The sequence below is a fragment of the Alligator mississippiensis genome, chromosome 12, assembly GCF_030867095.1.
Source record: "Alligator mississippiensis isolate rAllMis1 chromosome 12, rAllMis1, whole genome shotgun sequence".
NCBI classification, from domain to species: domain Eukaryota; kingdom Metazoa; phylum Chordata; order Crocodylia; family Alligatoridae; genus Alligator; species Alligator mississippiensis.
The window spans coordinates 61,307,261-61,332,148 of record NC_081835.1 but is presented as its reverse complement, the minus strand read 5'-3'; the positions used below and the strand labels follow the sequence as shown (position 1 = coordinate 61,332,148).

General features: G+C 48.1%; 1 protein-coding gene across 4 annotated transcripts in view; it reads left to right on the top strand.

Annotated features, from left to right (window-relative positions):
- Positions 1–22,747, top strand: part of VAV2 (vav guanine nucleotide exchange factor 2) — a 268,102-nt gene extending 245,355 nt beyond the window's left edge. The window contains exons 15-28 of one of the 4 annotated variants that reach the window (XM_059715660.1): positions 1,163–1,272; positions 2,309–2,410; positions 3,096–3,184; positions 3,789–3,805; positions 4,614–4,635; positions 6,395–6,522; positions 6,809–6,883; positions 8,742–8,794; positions 10,861–10,977; positions 12,215–12,302; positions 12,425–12,548; positions 14,158–14,244; positions 16,694–16,848; positions 19,201–19,349. In XM_059715660.1, coding sequence (XP_059571643.1) covers positions 1,163–1,272; positions 2,309–2,410; positions 3,096–3,184; positions 3,789–3,805; positions 4,614–4,635; positions 6,395–6,522; positions 6,809–6,883; positions 8,742–8,794; positions 10,861–10,977; positions 12,215–12,302; positions 12,425–12,548; positions 14,158–14,244; positions 16,694–16,848; positions 19,201–19,248 — 1,215 coding nt within the window. In that variant the 3' untranslated portion in view covers positions 19,249–19,349. Of the gene's footprint in view, positions 1–1,162; positions 1,273–2,308; positions 2,411–3,095; positions 3,185–3,788; positions 3,806–4,613; positions 4,636–6,394; positions 6,523–6,808; positions 6,884–8,741; positions 8,795–10,860; positions 10,978–12,214; positions 12,303–12,424; positions 12,549–14,157; positions 14,245–15,517; positions 16,242–16,693; positions 16,849–19,200 lie in introns of those variants that run through there. The other 3 variants (XM_014603789.3, XM_059715659.1, XM_059715658.1) reach the window with 3 other exon arrangements.
- The last annotated feature ends 2,141 nt before the right edge of the window (positions 22,748–24,888 follow it).

Sequence of the window (24,888 nt, the reverse complement as noted above, 5' to 3'; positions counted from 1 at the left end):
GGATAGAAGAAAAAGGGTTAGGGCATATGCACGATGGTGTGATGGGCAATAGCAAACGTGGCAGCTGTTACACCATTAAATGCACCACGGTGGTGATGTTATGAGATCAGAGGTTTATCATTCTCTGGTTTTCAGACTAGCTAATGGGAAAGGAACCTCTGGTGACTTCTGGGAAGGCAGGGGGAGCGCACAACTAAGAGCAGTTCATCGCACTGGTGGTGTCCATCACGCCATTAAAATGGGGCTGTCTTGAAAATAGTCAAAGCTGTTGGGAGCATGTGTCTGGTGGGACCTTTCTAACTTCTTGGACCTGCTCCTCAGTAGATGATAGTTGAAGCTGCAGAAGCAGCACCTCATTTTTCGGCATTGCAGTTTCTAATGTGGGTCTGCAGCATTTCTTGCATTGGGAATGCTCTTCAGAAACTGTTCCCTCGCTTGCAGATACATATGTACACTGCTTGGTTTTGACTTGAGTCGAAGGTCTCCCAAGTAGAAAAATTAGGGGATGACAACATAGTTTAGCAACTCCATCCACCCTTGGACTTAACTAACAGGCATCATAAGCAAGAAAGTGGCCAGGAACTTGTATCCCATTTCGGAAAGAATTGGTGGCTTTGCTGCTAGGATGCTGAAGAGATACTGGTAGCATTGTGTTTTAATGAACTATGTTTCCACTTTGCTCTCTCATGCTTTCTAGTCTCATGGAAAAATGGTAAGCAAACCACAAGACCTGCTTTATTTTCTGTTAATGTTGTAATGACCCAGCTTGCATGCATATACGTCACTGCCCTTCATGGGGAAAAGGTCCTTTCTGGGTGACTGCAGATAGAGAATCTCCTTTAGCTTTAGTACCAGGGACCTGATCTTTTGGAGCCAGTTACTCTCTCCCTTCTGGTACCAAAACGTTCCAGTTGGCCTTGGTGTGCAGCATAGAGTTAACCCTCAAGTCATGTGTTGCAATGGTCATTAGAAATACAAAGTCCATCTTTTCACTACTCCCGCATTACTCTTTCCAGAGACCTAATTGGAGAGGTGACCAAAGGGAGGAAGGTAAAGCAAAGGCCCAAGCCCAAACCCCAAGGCTTTGTTCCTTAAGCATTCAGTACAAGGTATCCAGGAAGGAAGAACCGCGTCTGATCCGTTCTCTTGTTTCCTGTTGCAGTGGTCGTACGGGTTCTACCTAACTCACCTTCAAGGGAAGCAGGGTTTCCAGTTCTTCTGCAAGACAGAAGAGATGAAGAGGAAGTGGGTGGAGCAGTTTGAAATGGCCATGTGAGTGCTTGAGTCTTTCCTGTAAAGTTGAGGTCTGCTTGAGCATAATTGCCATTGCCAAAATGCGTCTGGGCCCACCTGGTTGCTAGCTCTTCATGGCAGGGCTCAGATTTGGGACACCTCCCACCAGAGCATGGCATCTCTTGCTGACTTCTGTGGGAGCTCCATGTTCAATGGGACTTCCAGTATTTGTGGCCAGAGTGATATCAGCTACCAAACTTCATGCAAAAAGTGCATGTGCCTGAGTAAACATGGAAGTGGCTGCTCCGGTATAGACAGATGTAGCAATTAGGATCATAGGAAAGTAGGGCTGGAAGGAGCCTCACGAAATCTAGTCCAGCCCTCTACTCAAGGCAGGATCATCTCTGACTAAACCATCCCAGCCAAGTTTCTGTTCAACCTGATTTTGAAAACTTCCAGGGATGGAGATTCACAGCTGCATCAATAAGAAAGGCAATCTATACAAGCTCTTAGGGCAAAGAGGTACAAGCGTAGCAAAACCGCTGGAACTTCAGCCCTGTTTGATTCGGGGTTACCGTGATATGGGTATCCCTAAAGGAGCATGCAGAGGTAACAAATCCTGAGTCTCAGCTCCTTGTCCTCCGTTGAAGGGGTTACAAGGTACGTTTTGCCCATAGTCTTTGGGAAGAAACGTTGTGAGAAACACTAAGTTGTTATTTGATTGAGCCATCAAAATCAAGCCCCAATCTGTGCAGAGAACTGGCACTAAGTCCTTACATCCTGGATAAGGCCTGCCTTGGGAATGCAGGTGAGGCCAACCTCACGCTGGCCCTCTGCGCAGAGGGAATCTAGGTACTGAACGACTCCGACCAGGAGAGAGAAACAGGGTTATGCATAAATGTATTGCAAATAATTTAATGCACACCCACACGTGGCTTCAAAACTTTTCACTCTTGCACCCGATCCCAGCCATTGTGGGTGAGCTGCTAAAAGAAATGCGGCACTTCCAAATGTCTGACAATAATGGTTTGACCTATTCTACACCTTCTCCCCACCTCTCCCACTCTTGAACCAGGTCCAATATTAAGCCAGAGAAAGCCAATGCAAATCACCACAACTTCCAGATGTACACGTTCGAGAAGACAACCAATTGCAGAGCTTGCAAGATGTTTTTAAGGTAAGCCCTGTTTTTCCAGCTCTTGGGAATCAACCGGCCCAGAAAATGTTATGGAATTAACTTTCAGCCTTTTCTTGCTTGCAAATAAATCCACTGGCTGAGATGTTAACCCTGCATTTTGACTTCAGCGGTTAGTTCGTTCAGCAGGAAAACAGGCCTGTACCTTGACTTCCAGTTTTCATAAGGTGGCCTGCATAAAGGGAGGGTGGGGGGGTTAGAAATGGTAGAGGGGAAAAGAGCCACATCCCATGCAGCTACCACCTTGAATCTCCAAGTTAGCTCTGGCTTGAAGGGTTGCTATCAGGTGAACGCCGGTGGCCAAAGTGAAAATGAACCGGGGTTTCAATCCCAGTGAGCAAATATCCATGCTGTATACAACAGCACAGCAGTGGGTATAAGCTCAATCCTCAGCCTCGAGCCTAAGGAGAAGAAGATTGAGCCACCTTGTTCGCATAGAGGTGGTCTTCCAGCACAGTGTGGAGGCCTGTGGGTGTTCTTACCCCTGGTAGTTGGATAAACTCAAAATGGGTCAATCCTGGGGTCTTCCACAAGCATTATTATCACCAGCAACTCCAAGAACAGCTTAAAACAAATTATTGAACATGAAAGAAAATGGAAATGGTCATTAGGAGGGCAAGTAATTAGGGAGATGAAATTCATGACTTTCCAACATCTCTTTTCACAGAGGAACTTTCTACCAGGGCTATCTTTGCGCACAATGTGGGGCAGGCGCTCACAAAGAATGCTTGGAAATCATCCCACCGTGCAAGATCGGTAAGTCTCCCGGTATCTTAAGCTGCTTTTCAAAAGGGACTTGGTTGCTTGTGAATCATCCAAAACCTTTTTCTTTGCCTTTTATTCTTTGCATTAAATTCCATCTAAAAATTTACATCCTATTCCTGAATAATTAAAAACTAACACATAATTGCTTTCTCTATTAAAGCTGGTTCCAGTATCATAACTCTTTCTTACTGTTGATCACTTCCTTTCTCTGGGTGACCAGCCAGAACAATGGGATATAATCTGCATGTTCTTAACGGAGATGATGAGAGAGCGAGAGCAAGTGTGCGTGTGTATGTATGTGTGTGTGAGTGATAGGGAAGAAGGGAGTAATTCACTCCTAATGAGGAGGGTATAATAACTACTGCATCTGGCTTGATGTGGTGATGGCGGGATGTTGTTCTTATTCTAATTCCTAATGAACATACCAGCCCTAGGCCCTCTATCTGCTCTTTTTCTCCTGCTCCCAAACCACCACCACATACAGACAGGCTGGTGCGTGGAGTCGCTTGGCTCCTGTCTCCTTGAGCAGAGTGAGACGTCAAGCAGGATGTGGTGCTCCCTAAATTAACCCTTTTATTTTAACGTCTATTTTCAGGTTCCTCGGCAGACCAGGTATGTTTGTTTCACGGCCGTCTCATCCGCGCTGAACGCCCATCCGTGGGGAGGGATTGTCTGGCCGACTGCGGCTGCGTCTCACTGGTCCAGATTTAATTACTGCCGTGAGCTTCCGGCAGAAGGGGTGGCCCTTGGGGAGAGTCCCCAGCAGGCGCTGAACCTATAACACCAGATGATCTTTTGAGCCCCTCCTGACCTGGGTCTGATCCCACCGGGAACTGAATGCTCCTGGTTTCTTTTAAATGTTTCTGATTACCTTTGAATGCTCCAGCTTTCCTTTCACTTAAGTAGGATCTGAAAAGGCTGAGCACCTTGTAGGATCAGGCCCGGTGTAGTACAAGGAGCACCTTGTAGGATCAGGCCCGGTGACAGATATTTTTTGTTTTAGCTCAAATTGGCCTGTTTTTTAAAATACTACTGTCCTCACCCTCCATTGGTGGCGGGCACCGCCAGGCATACTCACCCACTGAGCTGCCAGCGATGCTGATTTTCAGATCACCTGTGCAGGGAGTTAAGGGGATGACTTCTCATCCCGGTATTTCCTTTGTCTATCTGTGAAGTCTGTTCCTACAGAGAATTGAAACCCTCCTGTCCTAAACGTGAACGGTTATCTCTGAGGAATGACGCCGTATTGCCCTGCCCCCTGGAAAACAGTGACTCCTGCCACAACTGCTTGTGGGGCTTTGTGGTAGCAAGGGCAGAGCAGAGCTTGCTTCGGTGCACAATGTTGTATTTTATCTTCCAGTACATTCAATAGCAATAAGCCTAACTGAACCTGCTCCTTTCTTTCTCTCTCTCTATGCAGGACCCATTAAATGTAGGACCTGGTAAGGGTGTTATTGGTTTTGTTGCTTTACAAAAGGGCAGGTTGGGGGGCGGCACCTTTGGATTCTGGTTCAAAGAGCTTGTGGGCAAATTTTGGAAGGGGGTTCTCTGGGCTTTGCACCTAATGTCATTTGAGGACGTTTCTCCCCCATCTCCCACCACCAAAAAAAATAGTGACATCATGAAAAGCCCTATTGGAGACATTTGCTCCTGCCTATCACCTATAGGTCCCTCTCCCCTTTGTCCCTCCTCCTCCTCCTTTAAGCACATTCGTTTTCTCAATTATAAGAAGCCTCGATATCTGCAGAAGGGCACCTTGCTTTCTGCACAAAACAGGCAATGGAGTTGAGCCCAAGCCAACCGGTCTCCTGTGAGAATCCTTCTAAGTCTCTTCCTCCTCTACAAATAAGTAGCCCAAAACCACAAGAAGGGTTTTCTCCAGTGCCATCCCATGCCAACTGACATTTTGACACCGCCTTGCTTTATTGCATTTGTGCTGTTTGGCTTCTTGGCTGACTGCTTGGAAGACTTCTGCTTCCCGTAAATAACTGTTCTTTCCCAAAGAGAGTGGGGGAAATTTATTGTGCCAGATCTTCCCTGGAAATAAACCAATCTTGTCTCGGCGGAGAGCCCGGTTAGGCGGACAGGCGTGGAACATCCTCCTGTAAGATTGCAAGCCCAGAGCACAGTGGTTGTAATAATTCATGGTGCAACTCCTGCAGTTGTCTCCTGAAGAGGTCATGATTCACTTTGGTCACTATTGCACTTTCCTCTGCTAATGCAGCCTGTGGATCTGGGATAGTCCTGAATGCACTGTCTGGCTTCTTTCCTGTAAGAGAAATTCACCTAGCCCTAGCTGGGGATCTTTAAAAGATTGCTTTTAAGGCCTATTGCTTCTGTTTGATCCGGGCTGGGGGAGAAAGCTGTTGTAAGAAAGGGTTAAGGACAAGTATTATTGGCTGAATGCAGCTGAAGAGGAATATTTCATGTGCAATCGTTTGCAAAGCATATGGACTTTTGCAGAGAATTACAAAGAGACCACAGGGAGTTTGTGTCCCCAGCCCCACCGAAACCCCGTGGGAACCGTGTGGTTATTTGGCCCTTTTGCAATCCCAGTCTTTGGTGCTTACTGTGCAGTGGTTTGTTTGTAGCTTGTTGGCCGACAAGAGCTTACCCGAAACAGCAGTGTTCAAATCCAGGTGATGCCTGTCCCCAGAGTCCGGAGCTGGGGTTTCGTCCGGCCCAGCTTTATCTGCCCACGTTTTATTCTGATTGCTGCTCATTCTCAAATGAACCATTTAGTTCAGGCTAATTGCAACTCCGTGGGCATGCTTATACTGCAGCAGCAGCCTGTCTCTGCAGGGATGCCCGACCTGCGTGCATGCTCCCAATCCAGGTGAAGCTGCTCTGAGGGTCTCTCCCTGTAGTCGCCTCAAGATGCCTTAGTTTCCAGTCTGCTTGCGAGCGAGCGAGCAGCAGGGATGATGCTGGCACTACCTAAGGGGCGTGCATGGGTCTGGAGCAGGAAGGTGGCCCATGCTCAGGAAGGATGCCCTGCCACTATGGTACCACAATCATTAATGATCCCATTAGCCTTCACGATCTCTGCTGAACACATCCTGGCAGCTGATGCGCAGGGTCACAAAGGGTGCTTGTAGTAACAACGGCTGGATGGGTCACAAAGGGACGTGGCGGTGACAACCGGTCTTGTTCTTTTTAACAAAACGATTAACGAGGCTGCTCTTCCATTTCTCTTTCTAGGTCCTAAAATGGTGGCGGTTCAGAATTACCATGGCAACCCAGCTCCCCCGGGGAAACCAGTGCTAACATTTCAAACTGGGGATGTAATAGAGCTGCTGCGAGGGGACCCGGATTCCCAGTGGTGGGAGGTGAGTGGAGCTGCCCATTGGGAAATGTCCAGAGACACTTCAGTTGTGGCAGCTGGGTCGTCTCAAGAGTGCTCTGATTTGTTTTTGACAGCACTCGGCGCCCTGGCCGCTGGCGTGTGATCTTGTGGGGTCAGTGTTTCCAAGGGTACGTCTTGGGAGGCTGGGTCAGGGAGGGATGCAGCCTGCAATCACCAGTGGCCAGAGCAGTCTGTCTCATCCTGCTAGCGCTGTGCTGAAAACATGCCCCTGCAAGCACTTTCCCTTATTTTTCACTTATTTTTTACAGGGGAGGTTAATACAGACCAAGAAATCGGGTTATTTCCCCAGCTCATCAGTAAAGCCCTGTCCTGTGGACGCCAGGGTAAGTACCGAGATCTGGATCCAAGCGTCTCCAGCGTGCAAGGGGGATGCTTGGAAAGTAGGGGTCTGGCCTGGGACCCTGATAAAGCACACACATCTAAATCACAGAATATAGGATATTTGACATGTCTGCTTATTGCAAGGGAGTCGCTTTGGGTTTCCAGGAATGCACTTGGCCATTTGGGACTACACCCCTCCCTGCCGGGGCTTGATTTGAGAGGGGGAGATGCACGTTACGGGGAGGGAAGGATGTCACATAGCACAGGTGTTTGATGCCTTTTTCCAGAGGGCAACTTCACACAGCGGCGCTTTGTCGGGAGCCCCCGGCTATGCCCAGGAAAGAGACTCCAACACCTCCTGAGGTGTGAGTTTTGCCGGCAGGCTCAGCTCAGTCGAGGAAGCAGGAACGGCTGCCTGCGTTGGTTCCTCTTCAGATCTTTCACGCAAGATTGCCAAGGGATTCTGGATGAAGCGTGCAAGTTATTTTGCTGAAAGAGACAGTCATACTTGTTTATCAGGCCAAAAGGATTTGCTTTGATGTACGGTAGTGCCGTGTCTTGAAACCACATAAATACCGTGTGCCGTGGGGTTGTTTTTTTTTTCAATTTTTAATCACTCTAAATGGCATCTCTTCACTGAACTGAGTAAAATGCCTGACGGTTTGCTGTCAGATTAACCATTGGAGAGCCATTTGCTGCGATGGGTGTGCAGTGTTTCTGCTGCTGGCATTATGGGACATTGTCCTGCCTTGGCTTTGCTATTGTGGCTCAAGTCTGCTGGGCAGGACAGACTGGGAGAGGAGACTTTCAGGCCACTGACAATGGAGTGCTTCTTCCCTTGCGGCTTTACGTGAAAATCAAGTAGACAAGGAAGTCTGACAGCGGCTCAGCAGGAGCTGGAAGCAGTGCTTTAGCGGAGAGGTGTGCTGCAGCCTCCGGTGAACAATCCTCCAAATTAATGCTTTAGTTTCAAGTCCTGTGTTTGCACTTGAAAACCCCAGCTTGCATCTCGGCCTTAGTTGTTGTCGGCATCAGTTTTGGGGGACAGCCCAAGCCGCTTATGCTATTATTGCTCTTCAAGTAACACTGTAGATGGATCTGACCTATGCTTATTTTAATCTAAAATAATGCACACACATGTTCTCCCCAATCCTTCTAGTGAAGCCCCGGCTGCAATCGCCATTCATCTCTTTGAGTGATATGTTTGGCAGCGGTTGTACCCAGATGTCATCTCCCTGACTGGGTGGCACCTTTGGCCATTGCTTATAATATTTCAACCTTCGGCCATGAGCCTCGGGATGCTGCTGGTGAGGGATTACTGCCAATGACTAATCTGCTTACCTCCTCTTCCTGTTTGGACTTTGACATCAAAAACCAGATAATCTACAAACAAGCAGCTGGCTTATTCTGCAAGTCAGCAGTGCAGTGTGATCTAGGAGGCTGAGCAGTGGGCAAGGAGTCTGCGTCTTTTCCCAGTTCTGCCCCTCTGGAAAGTTGCTTTCCTTTGTGTGGCACGCTTTTTCCATGCTGAGCCAACATTGCAACCTGCTCTGAGAACAATTATACAGTGCAAAACCTACGTCCTGGTTTTCACCGCAAGTTTTAAAAGCTTTCGCTTGCTTTTCGGCAATAAAGGGCTCAAATAAATCGAAGGCCATGGTCCACTCAGCATAGCTGTTTTGTGTGGCGTGTTTAACAGAGCTGCAGTTGATTGTAGCACCCTTCCTCCAACTCTGAAGACAATAATTCATAAAATGCTTGGCATATAAAAAGACTCCCAGAGAGGAGCATATCCAAGGTGATCTATAACCTAATTAGATCTGTGCTCTCCAGTAATAAGCACTATTCTCTTTGCTTCAGCCTCCCAACAGCCGGCCTCCGTCGAGAGAAATAGACTACACCGCGTACCCTTGGTAAGTCGGTTGTTAAATTGGACCTACAGATAAAAATACTTTATGACAAACATAAAGATATATTGGCTTGGCCTTCTAATTTTGTTTCTTTGTCACACATCCGCTGTGTAATACCAAGTTGTGAACGGGAGTGAGAATCTGCTTTTGTATCCTAGCTGCTATCGATGCAGAGCAAGCTGTGGGAATTTCAGACGAACAGGGCAAAGATGGTGGACTGCGCTGGTGCATAAGCATTTTGTTGCTGATGAACGGAGTCTAAATTCAGAGCCCAATCCAAAGCCCCACCGCTATCCATGGGGCCCCCTCTACATGTTACAGGTGTTCCACGGTTACACGTGCAAAGTAGCTATCACACAATAAAAAGCTCCAACCAGCTATAAAGTTAGACTTCAAAAACGTGTACTAACTTTATAGCAGGTTGCTATCAAGCTTTAATTTGCACATGTAGCAGAGTCTTCCCTGTGGGGCTCCCAGCTGCAGGGGTGCGCCATGCCCAGTGAAACCCCCCTGATCCCTAGGGATGGTGGCAGCCCTGATCCCTAGGGTCTGGGGGTTTCCCTCACCCCCAAGCCCTATTGATCATGACTGCTATAATGCTTAGGGCTTGGGGGTGTGGGAAACCACTGGAGCCTGGGGATCATGGTTGCTGTGATGCATAAGGCTCCAGGATGCTGGAAACCCCCAGGGCCAGAGGATTACGGTGATCCTCCAGCCCCAGGGGTTTCCCACACCCCCGAGGCAGAGGGGTCACCCTGCAGCAATCTTCTGGCCGTGTGGGATCCCTACACCTCCGGAAAGGGGAGATCGCTGCAGCAGCAGAGCTCCAGCCCTAGGGTTGCATAGGACACCCCCATGGCTGGGGGCCCCTCACCTGGGGTGCACGGGGCTCCCAACCCTAGGAAACTACTACTTGCCGATGCAGGGGGAGCCTGGGCTCCCCCTACCCCAGCAGTAAGGCATGATGGGATCTAATGTACGATCCCACAATCGCACCTCCTGCCCTGCGTGTGTGGTATGGCAGGAGGTGTGATTGTGTGAATCGCACGTTAGATCCCGTTGCGTCTTTACCTGCATGTGTAGAGGGGGCCTGGCAGTGGTGCCGTCATTAATGGTTGTAGATGAGAGCACAAGTAGAAATGCATTTGTCGATGCCATCATACTTTCCTCTGTGTTATTTGTCCCATGTGCCTCTTGACATGATTGGCAGCCCCCTGCTCAGGAGACGGATGCAGGAGGTCAGTATAGAGCATTAGCAGATCATTGCAGGAAAACCTGCGCTTCGTATATCCCCACCTCTGCCCTTAAGCTCTTTCTGTTGGTGCTTTACTTTCCCAAGTCCTAAATTAACCCCCAAAGAAGTTCACTAAAATCTATTCATCTGGGGACTCCTGCTCAATCCATGTGATTTTTCTAGGAGCTGTATAAATCAAGGGACTTCAAAGCATTCTGTGTCGCTAAATCTTTCCTCTTAAATTGCAGAGTAGTTCCTTGCGATTTAAATACCTCTGATCACTTTCTTGTCTGCTTATAAAGAGCTTGATCAGACCTTCTTGAATGATCCTCCCAGCTGCCCTTGAATAGTGGACTGTTTTGTTACACAATGCAAATCTTTAAGGTGTTAATTAAAAAATCTGACCTAATATTATTAATATGCAAATTCTGTACCATGCTAGAGCAGTGCAATATCTTTGTGCCCGAGATCAGAAAGGAGGTTTATCACCTCCGGAGGGTGCTGTCAAACAGCGTGGTCTGTGAGGAAGGCAAGTAGAGAACAGGGCCTATAAGGCTTTCGTGAGATCATAGAAGAGTAGCTCCTAGTGTAAGGACTGTGCTGTCACTTAATGCAGAAGTGGGGGAAATACAATGGAGAAGTCCTTGCTCCTTTTCATTTAAGGAGGGTTTTTTTTCTGATCAATAGGGAATAACTTATTGAAAGTTTAACCCCCGTATAATTCAAAGTGCTGTACAACTCTCCATGGTACCTAACAGAGCCTTGCCTGACATCCCTCCCCCCATGGTACCTGGCTGCTCTGTGTTGGCAGCACCTAAAGGATGTGTCCATTTAGGTTTGCAGGGAACATGGAGAGGCAGCAGGCCGACAACCTGCTGAAGTCACATGCGAGTGGGACATACCTGATCCGGGAGAGGCCAGCGGAGGCTGAACGCTTTGCAATCAGCATTAAGTGAGTATAAGCCACCTATATCACTACACTGAGTAAGGCTTCTGCCACGACCCGGCACCCAGAGGAAGATGTCCAAAGACACTCCTGCATCACCTGACCCCAGCTGTCTTTCCTGCCTCATGCAGGGGGACTGGACCCAATGATCTTGTGAGGTCCCTTCCAACCACTTACTATATATATATTGGAGGCATGTATTTTAAGATGCATTACTGCTGATGCCCAGCTGTAGGAACAGATAACCGTGTCCTTGCTGGATTTGAAGCAATTCAAACCAGTACTAAGTAGAAGGACCGAGATGAAGGGCCAGTTAGATGTTGGTATTGGGCTGTTGGAATCGGAGTATTTCAGGATTACTCAAGTAGCTCCTCTGGAAGTTCAGACATCAGGCAGTGGCTGTAGCATGGCGTTACATTGAACAGCTAGTTCCCTGTGACCCCACAAATGGCTACTAAGGTTTGTGGGTACTTCATGCAGGACTAAGCCAGGAATGGGAGAGTTCTGCTCCCAGCTCTGATTCAGACCTTGCCTCACTTAACCTCATGTTTCCGACTCTCCATCTGCAATGGGGAATATTGTCATGCCTGCCAGGAGGTTGAAACAAATCATTAATGTTCACAATAGAGAGAAAAACACTGAGTACTATTACACAGTGGGTGTGTCTATATGTGCATTTACACCAGCTTAAAGTTACTGCGCAGTAAGTGGGAATAGGCAGGTGTCTACACGTGCAGGCGTTAAAGCACCTACTTTGAACACCTTCAAGAGAAATTGGGATGTTTATCGTGCTGGGATCCTGTGACCCCAGCTAAGTTCCTGCCCTTGGGTCAGGGGGCTGGATTCGATGATCTTCTGAGGTCCTTTCCAGCTCTAATGTCTATGAAATGTATGACAGCGTATTAACACTGTGTGTGGACAGATATGGGACTAAAATTAATCCCAAGTCAGTCCCCACGTAGCGTTAATGCGCAGCAATGCGCCTACACGTGCATTACTGTGCAGTAACTAGTCAGGCATAAATTTGATCCCTGCATAATGCAGGGATCAAATTTATGCTCAAGTCAGCCTAAGTCACCATATTTACTGCACAGTATGGGCATGCACATGTAGATGCGCGCCCATACCGTGCAATCATTTTGGTGACTGCGCAGTAAATGCACATGTGTAGACGTGCCCAGTGAGGCATAATCGAATGCCTATGTGTCAGGCGATTTCTGAGCTTCTGTGATTCCCGTCACAGGTTTAATGAGGAAGTGAAACACATAAAGGTGGTGGAAAAGGACAACTGGATTCACATCACGGAAGCCAAAAAGTTTGAAAGCCTCTTGGTATGTTTTTGAAGCTGCCTGTCAGCGCCCAGGCTGTGGCTGTGGCTGTGGGTACCATTGGCTGGTTTGGAGACCTGCTGAACCTCAGTGACAATCTAATGCACGTGATGTCTTCTCTCCAGGAATTAGTTGAGTACTACCAGACCCACTCCCTGAAGGAGAGTTTTAAACAGCTGGACACAACATTAAAGTACCCGTACAAATCGCGGGAACGCTCTACCTCCAGAACCTTCACTCGCTCCCCAGGTAACAACCTTCTTAACCACCCCAGCAAAGCGCGTCCAATCTAACACAGCCGTTTCTGCGGGAAACCACCCTGCCAGTGCCCCTTTCGTATCTTTGAGAAATATCTGAGGGGTAAAGTATAGAAGATCCGTCTAGTAACAAAATAGGGTTCCCAGATTTTATGGCCAGAAGGGACTCTTAAGCCCTTCTACTGTGACCTCAAGAAAGGAGTATGCCCAGGCTGGGATCTGGGCTTCTCAAGCCCGAAATGAAGTCTCGTGCTCTACCAATTGCACTGTCCTGGTTTCTTTCCAAGCAGGTGAATTCAGGCTGGGCTCCCCCTGTCCTGCCCCCGGCAGAGATGCTGAAAGGATGGGGCTCGGAGCGAGATCACATGGGAGGTGGGAAAGAAGTTTGTAAAGTCAGACATGGAAGAAACTCATGGGAGAGGAATTCTCTTTCCTTTCATTTGGAGGAAATTTCATTTTAATTCATTTGGAGCCTTTATTTCAAACATCCTCCAGGAAAAGACCTTGTTGGCTGTGATACTTTGGGGTTTATTTTCTGCTGATGCATCCCGTTACCAATTTTCCAGCCCCTTTTTGCATAATGGGCTACGGTTATGGTTTTGCAAGGTGCAATGTGTGCTCCGCTCTGCGACAGGGCGGAGGTTCTGCACATTGTAGGATCTCCCCTATATTGCTAAAGCAAATGCCAATTATGGTGTGCCAAAAATCAGACTAGTCAGTGATCTCCACCTGAGAAATTTCAGGCGCTTCATTATAAATATAAAAGGACAGAAGCCCATCAAAATGAGCAGGAGGACCTGTTTGGCAGGAGACACAAGCATCCTGCCTATTTAACTGCAAATGCTTCTGCGCCTAACTAAAAAAATAGTCTGATTAGACTCATTTCAAACCCAGCGAAACTCTTCCAGCAACCAAGATCTGATTGCTAAAATGAATGGGGTGTTTTTTTCAGAAAAATTTCTTAACAAAGGCAAATTTGACATCAAAAGAAAATTCATTTTCTCTGAAAGCTTCAAAAATGAATGTTTTCAATGTTTGTTTTTTTAATTTTGAAAAAAATGTCATGTTAGTAAGTAGCATTCCTTTAATTTTTCCTGTTCTCCAAAAGAGGGGAAGGAAGAAAGGAATGATGAATGAGGTTGACTTATGAAAATCACCTTACGTTTAACATTGAAAATGGTTAGGTGTAAAAATCAAATTTCAACCACAAGGAATGGCCTTCTCTGTTGCGGAGAGGCAGGGAAGGGTTTTGATTGACAATGTTCAGCTAGTGCTAGCCACCTTTCTGCAACCAACGGCCAGTGACAGCAGATTCATGCCACGTTGCCAAAATGAGAAGCAGACCTGGGAATCTCCCTCCTGATTTATGCTGGTATGAGTAAAAGCAAAACTGGCCATTGTATTTTAGCTAGGTTAGCTGCCTTCGCAGTCTTGTCCAAGCTTTTTCTGCTGCCTTATTGCCACTGCTGAGAGCTTCTGACCAAGTGCTGCATGCTTTGTTTTATCTTTCTTTGTTAGCTTTTACGGCATGGCGGGGTTTTTATTTCCTTTTTAATTCGTGTTCCTCTGCTTCTCTGTGTTTCTCTCTGACCTCTTTGCAGCTTCCTGTGCTTCCTACAACTTTTCTTTTCTCAGTCCTCAGGGCCTCAACTTTTCTTCTCAGAATTCCTCTACTCCTTTCTGGTCAGGTACACAGCCCCGTCTGTTCGTGAGCCGAAAGCACCATCTACCGGCCGTCTCTGCAGTCGCAGAGTCTCTGCCTGCCGTTTGATGTGACACAAAAGTCACCTGCTTGAAAGCCTTCAATCGCAGGACCCCTGCCTAAAACCCCTTGCTGTCCCTTCTAATCTGAATGAGAAGATCCACTGCCATACCCGCACCCCTTGGGGTACAAGCCGGGGGGCAGAAGGATAACCAGGGAAACATTAAAATACAGAGAGAGGGGAGAGAAAAAGATGCCAATCTAATACATTGGGATCTGACTGTGTGCTTCAAGCATGACCGGATTTCCCTGCGTGTCTCTGAGAACGGCCATTGCCATCACACCATCGTTAAAGCCCTGTTTTTCCTTGCCGTAATTATAGAAGGGTTACATTTCCAATAGTTTTGAACTCTGGTGTTATCAGCATTGCTCTGCAGCTTTTTAATCAGCACTGCCGCGGACAGCCCGAGAGGTCAACAACTGCTTTGCTGAAGTCATACTCTTTAGAAAGCGGGTTGGTGTCTTCATCGCTAAACCCTGTCGACTCGCACGTACTACGAATAAGCAGCCTCCTTTTCTGGTCTGCCCAGAAATGTGTTAAAAGATGAGATGCAAAAAATGCAGTTTAAGAAATAAATTGGGCTCCAGCTCTTTGTCTTTTAGCTTTGGGCCTTTTCTTCGGTTTGGACAGCAGAAATTAAAGCTGAGCTCCCGAGTGCTGCAAACTCCCCAAGAACAAACAAGTGTCAAAGATGCTGTTGGTACTGGATTTTTTTAAAAGGTGGAGGCATTTTTATTAGGTTTTTTGCCAGGTTAAAAATAGTCCTGTCTTGTCACCCTGATTTGGGGCTTCATTGTGCTGAGCTCTGGAAGTCATTTTACAAAGCAATTCTTCCCCCCCGCTAAAATTTGCTGGAAATGCCAGCTGCTGATGAAAGAGTTCAAAGCTTTCATAATTCACGCTCCATTCTCTAGCCTGGCACCCTGGCTAGGAAGAATGAGCCTTGCAGTAATTGTATTTTCTGTGTATTAATCATCTCTGTTGCCATCCTCATTTCCTTCTATCCTGAGAGCTGGAGACCTGGGCAAAGCTTTCTTCACCCAACGCCAGTTCAACCTTGGTTTGCAGAAACCTCTGGAAATGTATTAAGTTCAGCTAGAAGGTCCTCAGGCTCGAGGACTGTTTGATAGAAACCAAATGTAAGCAGGTTTGTAGATCTCCAGAAAGGACCCTTTTCTCCCTTTTTATTTGCCTGCAGCATGCACATCTCGTGACAAGGAGAAAGCACCGTCACAAAAGTCACATCCCTTCATGCCATTAAACCCCCACTTCCCTCTGCCAGCGCACAGGATCCAGGTGGGACCATCTGACCTCTGCTCCTCTCGGCCAAAGGAAACCACCCTCCTCTTTCCTGGCCTGAAGCCACCGAGGACTCCACCTGGTGCTGCCACCTGATATCCATTCAGTTCCCGGTCCCAGAGACAATTTGAGCCATGAATGTTGCTTGCATGTTATAAACCATTGACCAGCTCTTGCTCATTCTTAGCACCCAAGATCCCCAACTCGCTGCCTCGCTCACTAGATTAAAATTGGGGGCTCCTCTGATATCATAGAGCCTCTCAAACCTCATGCTTGGGAGCGTACATTTATAACCAGCTGGGATTAGGAAGAGCTTTCTCCTTGCCAGGAGACTGTCGCACAGATGGACCCTATTCCATGACCCAAGAACCTGGGGCCCTTTTCCCAAGACCACCATCCCAGCCAGTATCAGGCTAAGTAATTGGCCTTGTATCCCTATGCCCAGGTATTGCTCAGCTTGCTTGGAAAGAATCGATCTGATTCCCAATTCTGAGGCATCTTAAATATAAACTCCTTTCGGAAATCTCCCTTCGGAGCAGCCCATTGGGCACTTGGAGCGATAACTTTCCCCCTCCCCGCAGATAGGATGGGAATAACATTGAAATAAATATATGTTTTTGTTGGTTTGTTTCCTTTGTTCCTATAAAACCTTGACTTTTATCCTGCTTCCCATTGAGCTGGCTCTCAACCCAACCACCTTCAGCAATACTCAAGGAGAAGGTAATAGCCCCTAATAGACAGTCCCCTTCCTGGCCATCCAGTGACTAATGGAGTGGTACAGCTGATTGAGGCTTATTAAGAGATCAATGAGATGTTGATAATGGAAAACCCAACATTGGAAATCTCCTACAGCCCTGTGATTCCAGTACAAATGGGACTGAAGAATTAAAATGAAGCTGCCCTGATACTGGATTTGCTTTCTCAGGCCGCAGAGCTGATTTGCTGCCCTGGTCTTGAAGTGGAAAAGAGGATTCTGGTGAAAACCCAGGTTGAACCTAGTCTAGCTTTGCCCAGGCTTCAGTTGATCTTTCACAGCTGTGCCAGCTTCTAATCCCCTTTCCTCGTCCACCCACAGTGTTCACACCTCGCGTCATAGGGACGGCAGTAGCGCGGTACAACTTTGCAGCGCGGGACATGCGGGAGCTCTCCTTGCGAGAGGGTGACGTGGTGAAAATCTACAGCAGGATAGGCGGGGACCAGGGATGGTGGAAGGGAGAAACAAATGGAAGAGTAAGTGGCAGAGAGTTGATTTTTGCATGTTCAGTGTCACCACTTTGCTTGTTTCCTAGCATGCGATGGGGTCAGATGCCGGCTGACAGGGCTGGTTAAAAGTGCCCAGGTTTCAATTTTTGGATGGGATCTGACACCAAGGGGGGGGAGGTGTTAACATATTTTCCCCTATTCTTTTCTAGAGATCTTTACCAATGTTTCTTCACATCAGCCCTGGGAAGCAGATGAGGAAATAACCTTTCCCTATCTGTAAAACGGGGGACAGATCATTGAAGTGACTTGCCTGTGGTTGCAATGTGTATGAATGGCAAACCTATAACTGCTTAGCTCCTAACTCTTGTGCTGACTTGATCCCTCTGTACCAGATTGCCTTATCACGTCCTAAAACATGAAACCCAACTTCACCCTAGAGAGAGAGAGTGGCATGTATTGGTTCAAGATGAGTGCAGAGGCCAAGGCTTAGAGAAGACATTGCTCTTGGAAAGCAAGGCGCACCACCAGCTTGCTTCCATTCACTCTGCTCTGCCCTGACACCCCAGGTGTGCAACCTTCTGCTTGCACCGGCCTGGCATTGTATGGGCATTCCCGCGAGGACAGCCTCAAAGGGCTGTCCCTGGCAGTGACACTTATGTGAAAAGACACAGCCAGGCAGAAGGACTTTATGGCCCGTTTCACAAGCACCACAGGTTTCAGCATCTGCTCTGGCGTAGGCTGGGAATTTACCCAAGAGTGGATCTGGACGGCCAGGGCTCAGTGATGTGTACAGCAGTGGTGGGGATGGCTCCACAGTCCATTGACACGAATCACACTGGTGCATTGTCTCTCAATGGTGCCTTCCACCGAGACAGCACTGGGCTTATCCACAAAGGGAGGGAAGTTTGTTAGCCTCCTCTCCCCCTTTTGCTAATCAGAGAAGATGCAGAAGGCTAGTGGACACTGCAGAGGCACTGCCGGGAAAGCTATTCAAACAAAGCCCCATGGTGAGAGCACAGCTTATACTGGCAAAGGACAGGCTTGCACTGGTATAATCTCCAAGCGACTCTTGCTGGCAGATGTTGTGTCTACACACTGGGTTTGCTGGAGTAGTTAAATCTGTTAGGGCCGCAGGTAGAGGTGCACCGATACATCGGTCCCATATCGGATCAGCACCGATATAAGGAAAATTGATAGTATCGACCATTGGTCTTTTTTGACTGATGGGGCCGATAAATGCCCCGTGCATGAGTGCAGCACGCAGGCAGCCAGGAGCGCAGCCCAGCAGACTGGAGAGCATCCGGGTCTGGCTGGTAAGTCTGTTGTGAGGAAAGGGCCATGGGGGGGTGCAGATAGAGGCCCCCGCAGTGAGGGAGGGAGCGGGGCTGGGGCTGGGGCAGGTGCTGCACAGCTGGGGTGGGCCACAGGGCAGAGCCACAAGCCGCTTGTCCGGGGAACACGGGGAGGCGTGGGGCGGCTCCCACTGCTATGTGCACCCTGGCAGAACATGGGGGGGCGTGTGCCCCCAGATGTGCATGTGGAGCAGGGTGGGCTGCCACTGCGGACTGGGGCTGGAGTGGCCCCGAGACTTTCCTGGCTATGGCAAATTTTGGGGTGGCTGCAGCCCTGCCCCCCTCCCAGCACTGCCACTGCCTGCCCCAAGTGCAGCCCAGCCCAACCCTCTGCTAGGAGGAGCCTGGCACTGCCCCGGCAGCATACCCTTGCCCTGTGCAGATCCAGGGGCACAGGCCCCCCATGTCCTCCTGGGGTGTGCACAGCAGCAGTAGCCACCCCCCTCCCCGTGCCCCTGGACAAGCCGTTCGCGGCTCCATCTTGCACCGTCCTGGCTCAGCAGCACCTGCCCCAGCCACGGTCCCTCTCCCTCCCTCACCACAGGGGCCTCGATCTGCCCCAACCACCACCCCTGCCCCTTCCCCCACAACAGACTTACCAGCTGGACCCACATATCGACTGTTGGATCAGTATCAGCCGACATGGCTCCTTAAAAATCGGCCGTTGGTATCGGCCCCAAAAATCTCTATCGGTGCACCGCTAGCTGCAGGGGCTTTTACCCGTCCTGCTTCTAACCCACATTGCTACACCGGCAGAAATGTTATAGCATGGACCTAGCCTGAAGCACAAATAGATAAATGACTTGTTCCAGTCATGCAGCCAGTAGCACAGCTGGAAAAAAAAAAAAGCTTTGGTGTCCAGTTGCCCTGTCCCCCACCACGATGGTGAGAGTGTGCTGACATGATCCCTGCTGTATTGGAGAGCTGACACAAAGGGAGCGTGAGGGCCTCAACTGTGCATGGGTGGGTCTTTGTGCACGTCCACACCCAAGCGGCCTTTCTGCTTATCTTCCCCTTTCTGTTGCAGATCGGTTGGTTTCCTTCGACCTATGTGGAGGAGGAGGGAGTGCAATGAGTCCCAGGTCTCTGACAAAAGACGCCCAGAAAAAGCCGCTGCAGACTGTGCACAGTTGTCCCAGCACCCAGGGCTCCAAGTGAAACGCAATCAGAAATCTTCCAGTATTACCAACAGCCACCCTATTACGAATTCTTCTGCAATCAGTCCTCTGTACAGTGTGTGTGCGTGTGTGCGTCGGGGGGTGCCACTGGCTTCCGGTCCTTGGTTGGGTTACTTGTATATAAGATTTATAGTCTATCGGGTGTTTGTGTGACAGCAGAAGTGACCTGGGAAAGTCGCTCTCAACAGCCTAGACGAAGCACCGAGAGGCTCAATGCAGCTGTGGCCAGAGACATTGTCCAAGCCGGTCTTATCAAGGGTGTTTCAGAAGCCACCGTGGTGTTGGCAGGAGGATGGGACAGGGTGGCTCCTGGACTGATGCCGGGAGTCGTGGGGGAATGCTTTCAGATCTCTGCTGAGAGGGAGCGAACTGACACCCCTTGCTGCTTGAATGGACTCTGCTGGATACTGGTTTCTCTGGGCAGGTTGGCACGTCGTGGCAGAGCCCACTAAGTCTGCTGGCGATGGGAGGAGGTGGGGGGGATGAAGGCACCGCAACCTGCTGCAAGGAGACTGCTCTCATTTGATGCCTGTATGGATCTAGGGAAGGAGTTTTTTTTAACAGATAAGGATGAGTCTGAAGCCAAACGACAGAGCTGGGCACACCTACCTGTTAGCAGAGACCCCCTTATTTTGTATCACATGCCCTTTCTCTTAAGGCTAACTTTGGTCCCAGTAAGCTCACTCAGGGCAGAGGAGACACGGTCCTTTGTGGTGACGGCCACATCTGGATCAGGAGGTCTGGTCGCATTGCAGGGCTGGGGATGTGCCTTCCCCAGGAAGAGTTTTTGCAAATCGTCAGTGACATGAGGGATGGCACATGTGATAATAGATACAAATGTGCATCGTTTGCTCCAGTGTGTCCGCCACTCTCATAGCCTACCTATCTTTCCTATTCCTAACAAGGATATATGTAAGCCACCCCACCAAACTAACGGCCTGTTCTTGCAGCCATTATGGCTCATTGAGCTCAATGGGGCCTACTCAGTAGGCGAGGGCTGTAAAACCAACCCCCAAGTTGCACAAAGCCGATGTTAAACAGTCTCTCCTTTGGCCACCATTTGGCATGACGTACTTTGCCCACCTCCCAGCTGTTCATTGCTGCGCGTTAGAGAGAATCTGTGTTTCCCTTTCATGTTGTCTCTCTCTCATTGCTTTTGTGCCCTGAATGATGTTCATCCCCTCCCTTGCTTTCCACGTGGCGACCCTTTTCAGTTGGCGAGGAGGATAGTTGAGTGGAGTCCGCTGCAAGAGACTTCTGCCCTTTGGTCCCTGGACCAGAACGTCCACCCGAAGTGCACTCGTGCAAAACCACCAACAAAAAGCAAACCCCAGGGATATCGTTTGAAGTGCCCTTTTGCCTGTTTGCTTCCTTTCCTTCAAGGTGTTCAGCAGCCCCATACCTTTTAACTTTGCTGCTGAGCTCTGTGTCCCTGGGCAAGATTCTTCTGTCATCAGCACCAGTGTAAATCCAGAAGAGCTGCCTGCATGAGATGTATGCAAGACCTATGCAAGGGTATGTCTCTCTCCTACAGTGCACCGCTGAAGTCCTGCCTGTCGTGACAGAAGAGTATAGAGATCTTACCTAGCCGTTTTGCAAGCGCTCCAAGTATTATCCGGGGAAGAACAGCAGACGTTGTGCTGCCAAATTGGGATGGAAAAGCCACGAGGAGCATTCTGTGACCTTGGCAAGGAGGAAAACTGAATTAACTTTGAAAATAAGCTTGCTGTTAGTTTGGGACAATAGTCTGGCCTCTTATTTCGACTCGATCCTTGGGTTTTCATTCTTCTCCTGCATTGGGTCTAGGACTGAGCTTGCTTACCAGCTGCTCAGTACTCCTTGTGCCAAAGCTGCCAGTGAACCTCTCACATTGCACTGTATGGGCTAGAAAATATTTCCCAGTTGAACTGTGCCCCTGCTATAACAGACTCATTCAGATGCCTGCTGCCCAAATGCCACCATCCGCGGACCCCTGCTACCAGGCGGGCATTATTGTTTGCATGCAGCCAAGTGCTCGTTCAGTGTATGCATCTTGCTCTGCCGAGTGAGGGCCAGGACCAAGCGGTTCGATGGCATTTCCAGTGGTTTTATGAAGGTCATTCCTTGGTGCTAACCTATTCCAATCCAGCTCAGTTCATTTGAGTTTTAATTGTTTGCCAGTCCTGTATCTTTGCCTTTCATCATCTCAGCCTACCAATACTGAAAGGAGATGTGGCAGCACTTTGGAGAGGGGAAGGTGTAAAGGAGACTCAGGGAAGTTAAGTGCTCAGCTCTTACTGAATATCAATGAAAGCATGTTGAATTTCAGTGCGAGTTGGACATCCATTTCCATGAAGCACCGTTGACATTTCCAGCCTACAAGCCACCCATTTTCAAGCTGACTAACAAGTCTGGGTGCCCCACTTGAGACCTTATTTTTTTCCCCAAAAGTGCTGAGCAGCAGCCCTTGAGAAAGGAAAACCCCTTCTAGACATCGAAGCAATCCAGAATCATTTTTGCAAATGCAGGCCTCTCTAATCCTGTGTAATTGTGAGCAGACCCCATTCTCTAATAGCCGCAAAGAAAATGGATCAGAAAGAAGAAAACCCAAGGGGATGCATTTATGCCTTGGGTATTTCCTGAGCCTTTAGGTGACCCCAATGACTATTATTTCACATGCGAAGAATCATGTTGCGAGGGAACATGGAAGGTGAACCCCTCTCAAACACCGTACGCCCTTCTATCGCCGGGATCAGAAGAGCCCTCTTTGTACTGTGCAGCACGTCGGGTATCGTCATCAGCTCCCAAACGATGCAATTTGTACACGCTCTGCCTACGCCCGAGTGACTCCCCTTACTCTTGCCCAGCACAAGATCAGTCATTCCTCAGAAAAGTCTCTCGTGTTTACTGTTGTAAGAAACTTGTTAAAAAGAATTTTTTTTTTTGTTTGTAATTATTCAGCCGATCGCCACGATATATATCTGTGAATAAGAAGGGAAAATGTTTTTTATGATGGTGAGAAAATTGTATATATATTTTAGTTCATCGCAAAACATTCGGAGTTGTAACGGGATACAGTGGAAAATAATATGTAAATTCCTTGATTTTTTTTTTTTTTCCTTTGCACTAACTGGGATAGGAGGGGCGGGGAGAGGGGATCTAAAAGATAAAAGGGTTGTTTATGGAATAGTTTATAGCGGGGAATTTGGAAGTCATTTGGAGTAGCTTGTTAATGCTGGAATAGAAACTTTAGCTGCTACTTAGAAACCCTTTTGCATGTGGTTTTTTCCAGAACTTTTTAAGTTACAGTACATCCAAGTAAATTCCACAACAAAAATAAAATGTAATTTTCTTGATACAATTTTTTTTCCAACCATGGTTTTTACTGCAAATAAACATACATTCTTTTCTGCCTAAGAGGATCCGTTTCACCCTGGACTTTGTTTCTCAACTCCTTTTTTTGGGTTTAAGTGCTTTGGAAATGTGTTACCAACGGGATTGGGCTCCTTGCCCATTTGCTCTAGTAGCGTGTCTTCACGGGGTGCCAATGCCAGCGTCTTCAGAAGATGATAGAGTGGTTCCCAGTGCAATGACCTGCCTACAAGGAAATTGTTTTTGACCCCGATCAGTTCAAAGTTGGCTTATGTCGTGAAACATGAGAGTTCATACCCCTTCCACGTGTTTTACTATATATTCTTGCTCAAATGCTGGATGTTCCTGTTCTCCCATGAAGCAACCAGTCCTTTTTTCACAGCCGGCTGTGCTGTGACAGCTAACTTTTTCCTTCTTATCCACCTATGAACAGTTTCTATTTTCTTTGTGAATTCAGAAAGAGGGTGCATCATCAGTGACGTCACGTCTCCCCCTTTTGAATCTCGGTCTAAGCAGTCAACTTAATTCGACCAGTCCCACTGCACGGCATTTCCCCTCGCAGGTGATTTTGCATTGCCAATGCGCAGATAGGGCATTTGTTCATATATGAGACAGGTTCTAGCATTGCCCGGTCTTTGCTGAAAACCCACTCGGATCCCATACAATGGCATTCCCCATCCCTGCAAACAATATCAAATGTGCACCCCTCTGAAGTGCATATATTAATCATAAATCATTCTGGAAAATAATATCCCTGTTGCTTTGTTCGGTCCTCTGACTGTCCTGCAACAGCTGTTGAGCTACCGACTTGCATGAGCAGGGAGCGTTTGCTGGGGGCAGCAGAATGCAAGTCGGTGGCATGTCCCTGTGTTAAGTCATGAAATGCGATTCAGGACTAGCGTATAAAGGCTCGACACGATGACTTGTTCAATGAATGACCGCACAGGCTATATTTTTACTACAAGCATTCCCTGTTAAATGAGCCTAAAGCAAAGCAAAGCAAAGCCTGGTAGATTTAGCTGTAAAAGTGATGCTATCTCACCGATGCAGGCAAAGAAGTGGTCTCAGTCTTGTTCGCATGGCTGCGTTCACCAGAAGAGCAGCTGGGCGCAGCAGCCATTCTTGTCCGAATGATTTTTCATTGTCGAAGCGCGTCTTGTTAGCTGTTTTGTTCGTCTTGTATACCCTTTCACTCCAGGTTTTCAAAGCTTTTTTGTAACCAAGTAAAAGAAAAGCCCAAGGAATAAACAGGAAGGTCCTGTTTTCAACTGTTCATTCTTTATTATCGGAAAGGCCCAGTTTTGCCTGAGTTGCCTTATTCAGTAACAGGAGGTTATCAATCTCTACTGAGTTGGAACATATCAGGAAATAGATGAACGACCGGGAGAAACACAAAGCCTTTCTAAAGCGTTGTCCTTGGAAGATCAAGGGGACCACTGAATAAATCAGGTGGAGACACTTATCCAAGCCCAGATGGAGAATGTCTCTTCCTGCACATAAACACGAGTTATCTAAAAGAAATATTTACTAATTCATCAAGGATAGACATTTCACACAGTTGCATACCAGACACATAGGAGTCTGCTTAAAATCATCATAAATATGGTAAGAGAAGCTGGAAGTGATGCCTCATTATTTCTTATCCAAAGGTCCAGCCGCAAAGTTGCATCCTCTTGCGCTATGAAGTTGTCATGGATATTTTAACTTTGGTGAGTGGATCCACCTGAACTTGAGTTTCATAGTCATTACCTGCTGCCAAGTTTTTGTAGGGGTGGGGGGCATTGCAAAAGATGCTTTGCAGGCAGATAGGGGTCAACCCCACTTTCAAGTTTGCTTTGAGGGATCCTTCGCTGGCTCTGCAGCCATTGTCACCCTGTTCTGTGGACCAGCCTGGCCAGCTGTGCATTAAATGCAGGCCCATACAGCTCCATCACTCACTCAGGATTTTGGCGCGCTCCCTTACAACATGAGAATCCTCCATCCCCTTGAGCTGATCTGGCATTCCCGCAATGCCAGCTTATAGCACACAAACCACGCAAGAAGTGCAGTGCACTGTGCGGTGCATAGAAGTGGCACCACCCCATCCCTAGGCAAGGAGAAGACACCCCCATGCTCCATCCCTGACGACCTGCATCCTCAACACTCAGCCAGACTCGAGCCAGACTGCAGGGAACAGATGTTTTCCC